The following is a 12,563-nucleotide window of genomic DNA, read 5'->3' on the forward strand; positions in this document are numbered from 1 at the left end:
TCACGATAGACACCTACCTGATAGCTATCTTGTTAACGGTGCATAGGACCACAGAATCATATTCAACATCATCTTCAAGATCAACATGGATATTAAAATGGTCTAACTTCAAGGAAAAGGAAAAGAAAGATGCACCAAGAACATTTGGTATATCAAACTCACTAGGACGCTGAATTCTCCATGAAAGTGATACAAAACTCTTTTCTGACAACTCGTATAATCTTATAAATGAACTCAGTACTTTTTGAGAGAACCTCACACAGAGCAACGTCATTAGACAATTGACCTGCAAGGGGGAAAAGTAAAACTTGTAAAAAAAAAATTCTATGAATAAAAAAAATATTACAATACTTTTCACTAAAATGAAACCCTTAGTTGTTGCATATGCAAGATCAGCAAAAATATTTTTACTATAGAGGCAGGAAGAACACAGGTTTTAAATCTTGCGCATAAAATAAAAACAAAATCTACATGTTAGATCAGAAATTTTGGTTTATCAAACCTTTCCAAAATATGGATAAGACATGTATAAATCGCTAAAGTTCAAGACATTATTTTGTATGTCAAGGGATAAAACCATTTGGTTTAGTTAATTTACTTCTAAAAGAAGTTGGTCCCTTCTTTTTTAAATTCTATATGCAATTAACCTCTCTCATCTCTCCACTATTGTTCGAAAAGCTCCCTTCCCTTTAACAAGACAAGACCTCCATCTACTCTCTTAGCATCATCAATTAGTCAAATATCAACTATTTGAGGTCAATTTATGAATCCATTATTTGCACTCATTGTTGTTGAGAGCTGCAAGAGGTGTTGAACCTATTCTTCACAAATATTTTTGAATAGCACTTTTCCATGTTATCCCAGGCGTAATATATTTCATCCCTAGTTGTTCGATTTTAAATTTATATGCACGCTTGCTGGTATATTTTATATCCTTTGTTATACATTGTAAAACCACCTATGTTTATTTTCAGACATTTTATCTTTAAAAGATATTTCTCCAAATTATCCTCTAATATAATCATTCCTTTATCTATCCTTTCTAATATTGCCACACATCAATCTTAACATCCACATTTGTGCACACACAACTTAGCTATGAGTGACTCTTTTATTGCCCAAAACATGAATCCATACAACACAATCAAACTAATTCTAATTCTATTAAATTTAATTTTAATTCTATCATATCCTCTTATTATATAATGCTACTAAGGCAGTTCTCCATTTCAACAACACCATGATATCACTAGAAGTAATATCCTCATATATTTACGTTTTTTTGCGATAATAGCTCAAAGACATTTAAACATATCATGCATATGTATCACTTTATCTTTTATTGATACCAAATGATAATTGTTAATATCACATACTGAGATTGTATATCATATGCTCAATCTTTGCAACTAATTCTATATTCTTTGCAAATGCCTCACAAAGCTTTCAAACTTCCTATGCCTATTTCTGATCATCTTATCTTCAATAGATGCTACTAAAAAATGATCTTTTAAGATAATTATTCCTCAATGTATATTTCCTAATTTTGCTACATATCCATCTTTAAATTCTTATTTCCACAAATTTAAATTAACTATGAGTGAATTTCTTATTGCGTTAAACATAGATCTTTGTTTAGCTAGTTTCATATTCTTTGTAAATGCCTCATAAAGCTTTCAAGCTCCCTATGTTTATTTCTGATCATCTTATCTTCAATAGATTGTACAAAAAAATGATCCTTTAAGATAATTATTCTTCAATTTATCTTTCCTAATTTTGCAACATATCCATCTCTAAATTATTATTTACATACATTAAATTAACAACAAAATCCACACAACACAGTCGAACTAATTGCGATTCTATAAAATTTAGCTTAAGGTCTACATAATATCATCTTATGTAATAATTCCGCAAAGGCACTTATTCATTTTAACAACCCAATCTTAACTATAGAAGTTATAACCTCATATGTAATAGTTCCACTAAGGCACTAATTCATTTGAAATCAAAGTTGTAACCTGCCAAAGAGAAATAAAAATGAGAATATTCGATGAATGGAGTATTAAGTGCAGGCGATTGATTTGGTGTTGTGTATATAAAATAAGAAATTAAATTTTTATATTTTAAGCATATACGTGAAAAGGTAGGAATAGCTCCAGTGGAAGATAAGATTAGAAAGAGTCATCTTAGATGGTTTGGTCACATTAAAAGGAGGCCTTCCGATGACCCAGTTAGGAAAATTGATGTATTTGATTTGACTTATGTTAAAAAAGGTTGAGGTAGACCTAAAAAGACTTGGTCAGAAAATATTAGAAATGATCTTTCTTTATTAGATTTAAATAAGAATTTGACTTTTAACCGGACACAATGGTGAAAAAGGATTCATGTAGCCGACCCCACGTAGTGGGACAAAGGCTTGATGTTGTTGTTGTTGTAAATAAGTAAAAAATTTAAATATAAGAAGTTAGATTTAAAAAATTCATAAAATATTTAAGATACGCGTGTCGGACACTACACACCTCTTTGAGAAGAAGTGTCGGTGCATCATAGACTTTGAGCAACTTGGTGCTTGGCGTTGACGATTAGATGAGAGAAATGAAGATGGCGTGTTATTGAATTGAGAAGAGATCTAATGTTTTATGTAACATGAGTTATCTAGGAGTCTGACATAGGGCTTTGATGTTTTGGGGTTCTTAAGAGAGGAACCTGATTGAAAGGGCTTTAACCCTTAAGAGATTAAAAGAAGAATATTCCTGTCATTCATTTATTTATTTAAATAAATAGATAATCTATTTACAATTGGGTAGATTTTATTAACTGATAATTTAATATAACTTATATTATGGGGTTATCACCTCTCTAACAAGATACAAAAGACCAGCACAAAAAAAAGTCTTTCAAAATACTGGTTCAATCCAGACCACCAATATTAACTAGAAATAAATAATTACTACTATGGGAATACTAGTGGCAAGCAAATATCATTAAGATCCCATTAAGCTTGAACAATAACTAAAGCATCACATCTGTATTTATGAGATCATTCCTATTTGGCAGCCCAAAAAACATTCTTTCAAAATCCATAGCAATAAAGATAACAAGTAATGCTGCTATGATAAAGAAAAAATCAAACAAAAAATTACCTCAACTGGTTTCAGTATCGGTTCATCCATGAAAATGCATAAACGAACTTCAAAAATTGGGTTACATTTTTCAAGAACTGAGACAACAACTGGAAAACTGGGCATGAACAATTTCACCTGCAATATTTCACAATGATTAACTTGTTTATAATGGTGAACACAGTAAGATTTAACACTACAAAATCAAACTGGGGAACCCTTACTTCAAAAGCTGTCAATCCAACCTCAATTTGGTCATAAAAATCTTGAAGCTGAAAATTGAGTATACCATTATCCATGATGTCCCTCACGGAAGACGTGAGTTCATAATCATAAGATGGACTGTTTTCTAGCAAGTTCGGAACCCTTTCAGTTTTAGGCATGGATTTGATGAAAAGACCTTCCAATTCCAAAAGCTGCACAAGCAATTTGGATAAATAAGCTAACAGAAGTCACGCACTTATGACTGACACCCATTTCATACAAAGTATTAGCATTAAAGATAAAACAAAAACAGTATCCGTATGATTAAAGAGTACATTTCAAGTTAAAATTGTGCAGAATATTAAAAATGCCGGGACCAAAAAGATAACAAAGAAATGAACCGAAAGAACAATATTAGCATGCATGTTTATATCAAATGTACTTTTCACAATAAAATGACTTCTACAGATGCATAGCTACCGGTCTTCAGCGTTCTTTCAATAACTTATATTTTGTTATTGCATTTTCTATATTATCTAATTCAATGAGAAGGGTCTAGCTGCAGCTTTCTTATATAAAAAAGAATGCATAGCTATCAATAGAATTCTATTCTGGCTGCATCTTTTCACCCCTTGGCCCAACTAAAATCACAATTACACTCTTAAAATTTCTAGATGTTTTTTAAAAGGTGAATAAAGATCATTTTATTGTCAAAAAGCTGTAAAAGAAGAGGCTAAACTCAATGTAAGAAATGATTACTTTGGGTTTAAGCAAGCCTTGCAAAAATTTAAGCTCTAAACCTACTTTTTATTAGTTTGCAACATCTAGTGTTAGATTCACAAGGGGGCAGGGAAAAGTACAAAATAAATACCGGTTAATGTGAAGATAAGAAACTCCTTCGCACTGGATAAGGCTTTTGGGAGTTTGTGTTTGAAATCAAACCTTTAAAAACTTGGGTGCAAGGTGAATCAATTCCAGAGAGCAATTAATTGGAAACCAAAATAAACATAATTAGTAAAAAAAATCATCACCTTCATATTAAAAGGATTATGCGTCCATTATTGGAAGCCCATAAAAGGAGCCTCACATATATTTCCCTATAGAGTAGTTGTTCATGTTGGGAGGTCAAGCTATGCACAAATAGGGTCCACAATTTTGAAACAGAAAGGAAAATATAACAAATTTTGAAGGGAGGACTAGCTAGTAAGCATCACCCATGACGTCTTGCTGATCTATCCCATGGCTAGAAGGTTTAAGGCCAATACTAGTGAAAGATGAGAGAAAAGATACGAATAAAGCTCATCACAGCCTAAACTTTCATGTACGTTAGCTCAAGATGAGCATGTGAAGCATAAAGATATAGTTGGATAGAATCAAGAGAGTTGAACATGCAAAAGTGTCACAGAGAACAAGACTTATCCATCTGAAAGCAACTTGAGATACTTGACCCCCGTTGACACAGTCAGGTCATTCATCATGCGCATGGTGGTTTTTGCACCTTCTCTATCAAATTCCTTTTCCTTCCTCTTATCATCTACTAAGAGTGGTCTGAATTCTTCCATGGAAAAATTATCTTAAAAAAAGTAGGACAGGACTACTTGCTAGGACAACTAGCTGCAAAGCCCATTTATTGAAAGAAATCTTGGTGCAAGGGCGGAGGGGAACATTTAGGGTGGTAGTTCACTTATTAGCAGTTACACCAACCCTACCAATTTGCATTGCAAGTTCCCCAAATCAAATTGCCTGAGTTAAGATCTGAATCTTCTAAAGACTTGGCAGTGCAAAAATACACGCATCCAAAATAGAGTGTTAACTTATGCTTCAGACGAGATACAGTACAATGAGTATTTTACATTCACAATATGATGATAAATATATAAACAAATGATAGTCGTCTAAAATTAAAGTTTCGTTCCAAGAAAAGAGTATGGATGAGTGAATTTTTTAGTTTCAGTTTATATAAGAATACCTAATCGATTGATCTTTTGGACAAAGGGCAAAAAGAGAAAAAAAAAGTGGGATGGACATCTAAGAAAAACGTTGATGATAAGATATTCACTGACCTTTGGATTTGTCAAGAGTTGGAATCTCAATCCTTTTAACCAATCATTTACCTTGAGGGCGTAGTCGTTCTTCGTAGGACTAGCTCTTCATAAAGCAACAAAAAGGAGTTGATCCGGGCTACATAAAGTTGAGCCAAAGAAAATTTCAAATATTTTACATCCTCATCATTTCAAGCTGACTTTTATTTGGTATAATAAAGACCATTAAGCTAACTTTGCTCATATTCTTCATGATCAATCAAAAGGAGTCGAGCTAGGCTATAAAAGAGCTAAAACAAACCGGTTTTCAAGCCCCCATCTTTATTTTTGGCATTTTTATTTTAAGGCTTATTTTTCTTTATAAAATGGGCTAGCTGTATGGATTGCTTAGTTTGATAATTGACAAAAAATTGATTTCTTCTTCTCCATTTATTCAATATGTGTGCATAAAGTTCATCATCTCCTCCCTAAGTTACGTTCATGGAGTTTTCCTTCATCTTCCCCTATTCTTCTTTCTGAAGTTTTATGATAGGAAATACTTGAGTTCGCAAGTAACCCTAAGGTAATACTTGAGTTCGCAAGCAAACCTAATCAAGATTAGCACAAAAACAGAGGAAAAACTGCTGTCTCAGCAGTTTGACAGCACCCTCGCAGCAGATTTTTTTGCACCAAACAGTGGAAATAAGAGAACGAAGCAAGATCTTCACTAGTAGATGCAAGAAAACAAAGAAAGATACAACGTTCTTCGATTCGAGAGGAAGAACAACTCTCCACAAGTCTCTAGCAAACCCTAGAGCCCAAGCACACAATGAGATCTCAAACTTTTCATTCAAAATCAAGATGAGGACCTAATTCCCCCCTTTCCCCCTCTTTAACTCTCATCCCCATACAAAATCCCTAAACAGCCCTTCTATTCAAATTTCCCCCCCCTTCCATTCAAAATTTTCCTCCAACGCTTGAATTAAACCCAAGCTTGGTCCCACATATGATTTTTTCCCTGATCTGCACAACCGTTTTTTGATGTGTGCTCATTTAAACCCACGGAAAAAAAGAAGCATGCGAAGCAATAATCTGTGCAAGCACATTAGTTACCCATGTTCACAAAGAGGCTGGAAGAACGTTAGCCAAAATAAATGCTAATCACCCAACAAGCTCATTCACTCTTTTAGTTTTTGAAATGATGGTGTGGCCTATCTCTTTACATTTGAACTAAATAAAATTTAAAGATACGCCCATGGAAATCCCATCCATGTATTCGTAAACCAATGTGCTTCCAATAAGTATTAAGTATATTTATGGCTTGCCTATCGAGTGTACATTCTACATAATATGATAATTTATACTGTGTATACATAATCTGCATGTGTAATTCTTGAAGATTCACGTGTCAAAGAATAGAAAACAAGAAAAATGCTATAATTTGCTTTATTTACTAGGCTCATGCATCAATCTCATTAATTATCTGTTCTACTTTCTCTTTTGCAGGGAAAAGTTCCACTTCTATCGATTGAAGCAATCCATCAACTTCATATTTTTATCTTTGTTTTGGCCACAACTCATGTGATTCTTAGTGTTCTAACCATGCTCTTGGGAAGTGCAAAGGTAATTAAAATCTACATATGTTTTTTATTTGCACACATCCTTGAGTTCATAAGTAGATGGAATTAAGAACTTGGTGCTGTCTTTAATATGCTGATGATAGCTTCATTTCACATAGATACGCCAATGGAAGCACTGGGAAGTTTCCATCCACAAAGAAACTGTGGAAAATGGTATTTACTATTTGCCCTGCTCTCCATACTGGCAATGTCATATATGTCCTATCTGGTTCACGCCACATTTTCTGTTTGGGACAAAAATTACATACATACCACTTTATTTCATGCTATTTACATATTCAACACCTAAAACATTAATATTACATGCCTACCAATAATATTACATGCCTATGGTAGGCATGTAATATTAATGCTTTAGGTATTAGACATAATAGCATGAAATAAAGTGACATGTATATAAATCCCCCAAATATCATTACTTTTCGTTTGTACATGCTGAACAAGCAATTGTATTCTTGCAGCTTCTGCCCCAGCGATCACTCATGTTCACCAAACTGAATTTGTTAAGGGCCGCTTTCTTGGCATTGGCAAGGATTCTGTAATATTAAGTTGGCTGGTAAGTTATGATGTTATTCTGGCCGTAAGGAGAACTGTATCTCTACTCTTTGATTTCTATCTTAAATTGTTTCATGTAGTTCAACATTGTACCTGTACAATGAAGCTTCATTTGATTATCGTGAGTAACCACGAATATGATGCTACTGAAATGGAATAATGAATTTTTTTTTTAAATCTTTTGATTATTTTTTAAAACAAAATTCATTGTTTGGAAAGTGAGAATTAAGAAACGGTTTGTGTTGTGTCTATTAATGTCTTGATCGTAGCAACTTAGGCCTAATTTTGAATTGTTTTAATTTTTATTTTTTGTGTTTTTTATTTAAAAAAAATGGTTAAAATCATAATAATTCGGATTGTTTAAGAATAAATTTCTTTGTTTTAAAAAGGTGCTGAAATAACTTAGAGTTATTTTTTATATTTTCAAAATATATTTTTAAGAAGCTGTGAAAAGTAACTGGCACTTCACACAAAAAAAAGGAAAAATAATGGAGGATTGTCAGCCACTGGAAAAGCTTCGACTCTGCCTTCGACTTACAATCACCGGCATTTGCAACCAAGATTTCCCCGTCGTCAACTTGCATCTCCTCGTTCCAGATTCCAGTGATGGCAACATATATTCTCATCTCCACCAATCATACCAAGATCGAGACCGCAATCTTTTTTATTTTTTAAATTATAAATACATTAAAAACAAACTTATTTTATTTCATCTTAAAATATAAATAAAAAAACAAAAATATCCCAAACGGCACTTAGCTACTATAGCCATACATAAACTATTGGTTGATTTGGCTTCTTCGTTAATTCTGCATTATATTACCTGTTTTCTTTAGAACTAAAGATGTTGATATGTCTATTTCTATGATTTATTCAGTATTATTCCTTGTATAATCTTTGAGATAAACATATCCCCATTGATTTGATTCTTGTTTCAGCATTCCTTCTTTAAACAAATTTTTGGATCAGTAACAAAATCAGACTATAGCACAATGAGGCTTGGATTCATTATGGTAACTACCTTTTTAATTATATATATTACTCATTCTGTGATTTGATTACAGTTCTTACTCTTCTCTGATTTTTTTCCTCTTCAAGTATACCAAATTTTCATGTAAATTTTATTGACGTTGATATCCCTTATCGTGTAGGCTCATTGCAAGGGTAACCGCAAGTTTGATTTTCACAAATACATGGTTCGAGCCCTTGAAGCTGACTTTAAGAAAGTGGTTGGTATTAGGTAATCTTGCTCATGACCCTTTCCTTGAAATTGGAGTCTTTGCTCTTTCATAACAAACTATGAATCACAAACTTTTTTAGAAGGCCATCATGTCATGCTCAGTCATATTGGAAATAGTAAACCTGGACATCATAAACTCACTACGTTGGGCGCACCAAGTTGGTCACACAAAAATCTTGTTGGACACCATTTGGTATCATATGGTTTCCTTACAGAATGTTAATTATTATATGTCTAAACTATTCTGTTAACCACATGCTCTAGGAGCTTTATTTTCATTGTTTATACATTTTTGGATTGCTCTGTCTATATCTATTTCCTGTTCTTTGTTGGTGTCCATGCTTCATACATATACAATTGGATTTTTATCACTAAGGATGGTGCAAACTGTGTACCTAGAAAGTTTTTAATGCAAGTGACTATTAGATTATTATTCAGTGTACCATGCAGCTTATGAAATCCTTATACTCGTGGTTCTCTTTCCCTGCAGTTGGTATCTCTGGATTTTTGTGGTTATTTTCTTGTTGCTGAACGTTGGAGGTATGCTCAACCTGAAGCCATTCCCTTTTTATGTTACAACCTGATGGAAAAATATTGCATCAGGAGCTCCTAATACAAAAATCCATCAAGAGTGCAGGACATTTAATCAATACAAAAGGGCATCTCGTAAAAATACTGATTTTTAGTGTTCTCTTGTAGTTTTTATAAAATGTCTTGCTATTTTGATTACATGTCCTGCACTCCTAATGCATTTTGGTGTGAGGGGTTCTACTTCAATTTTCTTCCCATTTTAATTTTCTTTTATGCTGATTAATAAACTGCAGTTGAGGTTACATTTGACAAGTTTCCGCCATTTGTCCTCTCATATTGAAATGAAGTTTCAATATGATTTTCCTTTCTGAAGTTTCAAAGATCATTCCTGATAATTGTATTTGATCCTGATTGCTAATTATATCATGAGAAAATTGCGACATTGACGAGAAATAAGTTCAATATAAACTCAATGCAAAAAAAGTACAGAATACAATGATTTCATTCACAAACTGGCTCATATTGTATTGTAACCAACATAGGAAACGGTAAACCAACAAAGTGTGTAGTTTTTAAGGTTTTGGTTAGTTCCTCGAGTAAACACAAGACTCTAGAATAAGTTGCACACATCAAATTCATTTGATGGAGTTTTCAGTTTCGCTGATGTAGCTAAGCAGGTATGCCTCGTAGGGGTGAGGGAACAGTCTTACTCTTTTGAAGCTTACACAATCTTAGAATTAATTCATGTTTCAAGATTTTCTAAATTATCCCATTCTTTTAAAATTGAGCTCAATACCTGAATTTTAAGACAGACGAAACTCTGGCTTCAGCCAACCTTCTTTATCTTTAGGTTACGTATCTGAATTCTTAAGCATAGTGGATGCAACAATGAATGATGACTACTTTGCAAAGAAAACATAGATGAATGTGAACAATAGAATATACTGCCTTGTAAGCAAAGAGGGCTGACTGGCGGAACGAGCCAATGTAATTCAATTGATTTCTGAACCTAATTTAGCAAAAACGTGGGTTAGGTTTTACTTTGCTTTCACTTTTTTGTTTATGTTTTTATTTTAAACAAGAAGAGGGGTTGATTGTGCGAGGAATTTTAGAACGGGGTGCTTACTATTCACTGTGAGAGAGTTTGGCTGAATTGGATGGGGTAGTAGCCACAATGCTGACTGATTTGAATCTAGAGAAATGTTATTGGAAGATCGGAAGGGTGCTGTTGTGTGGAATGAATTGCATGGATCTCGGTTTGGTGAGGGGGAGTTTTCTCGTAAGGATGAGGTAGGAAGCTACAACTATAGAAAAATGAGAGGTCATGGGTATTAGTATTTTGGGGAGTTTTACGTTTTATAATTGGGTAGTATAGTTCTAGTTTTGTTAGGATTTGAAATTTTAGAAGGCAGAGGGTGGTCATTATGAAGGTGTATGATGTTGTGCGAATTTGGTTTTTTTGGTGGGATCCAGATCTTTTTGCTGATGATTCAGGATGATCTCTCACTCCTAGCCCAATAGACTAAGATTCATCCTATAATGTTGAACTGACTCAAGGTGTAGCGTTTAATGTCAAATTGATCTAGTAATAGTCCCATCTATGCCAATTGGATCAAGGTTTTGTCTCACTTTGGTTCTATGTATTCATGTGGAATCATTACCAAAGGCTAGTTCCAAAAAACAATTTAATTCAAATGTAATGGAGTGCCATATCACCATTGAGAGCAACATTATCAAGGAACCACATCATTAGAAAAGTGTCACATCATCAAAGCCTCAATAGCTTAAGGTGGTTCGTTGCCATCTCATGGTCGTCTAATTGTGAAGGTTCCAATCTATTGATTTTCTTCTTCTCTTGTCCTTTTTGCAATGGATCGTTATAGATTTGTTATTCAAAACCTCAAGGACTTAAGGTGGTTGGTCAACATCCTGTCCTCATATAATTGTGAAGGGTCCACTCTATTCATTTTCTACCGCTCTTATCTTTTTTTTTTTTTTTTTTTTTTTTTTTTTCTCTCACCACAAGCCTTGTGAAGATGGTTACATAAACTTCATGAGTAATTTGATAGGAAATACTTGAGTTCGCAAGTAACCCTAAGGTAATATTTGAGTTCGCATGCAAACCTAATCAAGATTAGCACAAAAACAGAGGAAAAACTGCTGTCCCAGCAGTTTGACAGCACCCTCGCAGCAGATTTTTTTGCACCAAACAGTGGAAATAAGAGAAACGAAGCAAGATCTTCACTAGTAGATGCAAGAAAACAAAGAAAGATACAACGTTCTTCGATTCGAGAGGAAGAACAACTCTCCACAAGTCTCTAGCAAACCCTAGAGCCCAAGCACACAATGAGATCTCAAACTTTTCATTCAAATTCAAGATGAGGACCTAATTCCCCCCTTTCCCCCTCTTTAACTCTCATCCCCATACAAAATCCCTAAACAGCCCTTCTATTCAAATTTCCCCCCTTTCCATTCAAATTTTCCCTCCAACCCTTGAATTAACTCCATGTGGGGCCCACCTAGAGTAAGTAAGGACCGGAGTGGCCCGCCTAACATTTTCACAGCCTTTCTTATTGTAATCCTTCACCATCAATTTTATATCATAGCATGCACTATTCTGAATCACATTTCGTCCAGATCAAATGATAACTGTCCCGGACCATTTTATCAGCATTTGGTGTTCTGTAAAAAAGCAGCAGAAGAACAATTTTTTGCAGACATGACAGTCATGAGTAAAAATAAAGGGTAATCTTATTTAAGGACAATTACGCCTAGAAAAACTATTCCTAAAAATACACCATGTTAAATAAATAGATAAAAAGAAAAACTCATTTATACCATAATGGAAGGCTCCGCATCTTCATTCACGAAAGGAAATTTTATGACGAAACTATGGAGAACGACATCCCATTTAATTTTCCTAGAATTATGTGATACATACCTACAAGATGAAAATAGAAGCACGGACAATCAAAAAAATAGAAATTGGAGGGCAACACAAGCAAAGAGAGTTCAAGGTCAAACTTACTCAGCTTTAAATAATAGTCTATCCTTGAAATCTTTGAATCCATTAAGAGAAAGTAATACCTGCAATTTAAAAATAGGTTTTATAGGATTAAAACAAGAAAAATATTGTAAAATTTTCATATCAACACAAATGCGGTCATATAGGAAAAAATAATTAGAGAAAAATGAGAGAAAGTATGACAAAAGTTTAAATTTGCACCTAAGGTCTGACCAGAAGTCT

General features: G+C 33.7%; 2 protein-coding genes across 2 annotated transcripts in view; one reads left to right on the top strand and one right to left on the bottom strand.

Annotated features, from left to right (window-relative positions):
* The window catches only part of LOC110111707, a gene marked incomplete at its 5' end in the record, with an annotated part of 144,745 nt that overhangs the window by 57,468 nt on the left and 74,714 nt on the right, over window positions 1-12,563 (bottom strand). Inside the window, 5 exon segments of the mRNA XM_020843695.2 lie at window positions 18-286; window positions 3,147-3,263; window positions 3,350-3,541; window positions 12,155-12,257; window positions 12,345-12,403. Coding sequence (XP_020699354.1) covers window positions 18-286; window positions 3,147-3,263; window positions 3,350-3,541; window positions 12,155-12,257; window positions 12,345-12,403 — 740 coding nt within the window.
* On the top strand, window positions 6,860-9,384 carry LOC110111706 (MLO-like protein 1). Its single transcript, XM_020843694.2, has 6 exons — window positions 6,860-6,973; window positions 7,089-7,143; window positions 7,452-7,546; window positions 8,484-8,558; window positions 8,697-8,785; window positions 9,276-9,384. Exons 1-6 carry the CDS (start codon window positions 6,953-6,955, stop codon window positions 9,367-9,369), a joined length of 429 nt encoding a protein of 142 aa, XP_020699353.1. The 5' UTR covers window positions 6,860-6,952; the 3' UTR covers window positions 9,370-9,384.

The sequence above is a fragment of the Dendrobium catenatum genome, unplaced genomic scaffold, assembly GCF_001605985.2.
Source record: "Dendrobium catenatum unplaced genomic scaffold, ASM160598v2 fragScaff_scaffold_1446, whole genome shotgun sequence".
Lineage (NCBI taxonomy): Eukaryota > Viridiplantae > Streptophyta > Magnoliopsida > Asparagales > Orchidaceae > Dendrobium > Dendrobium catenatum.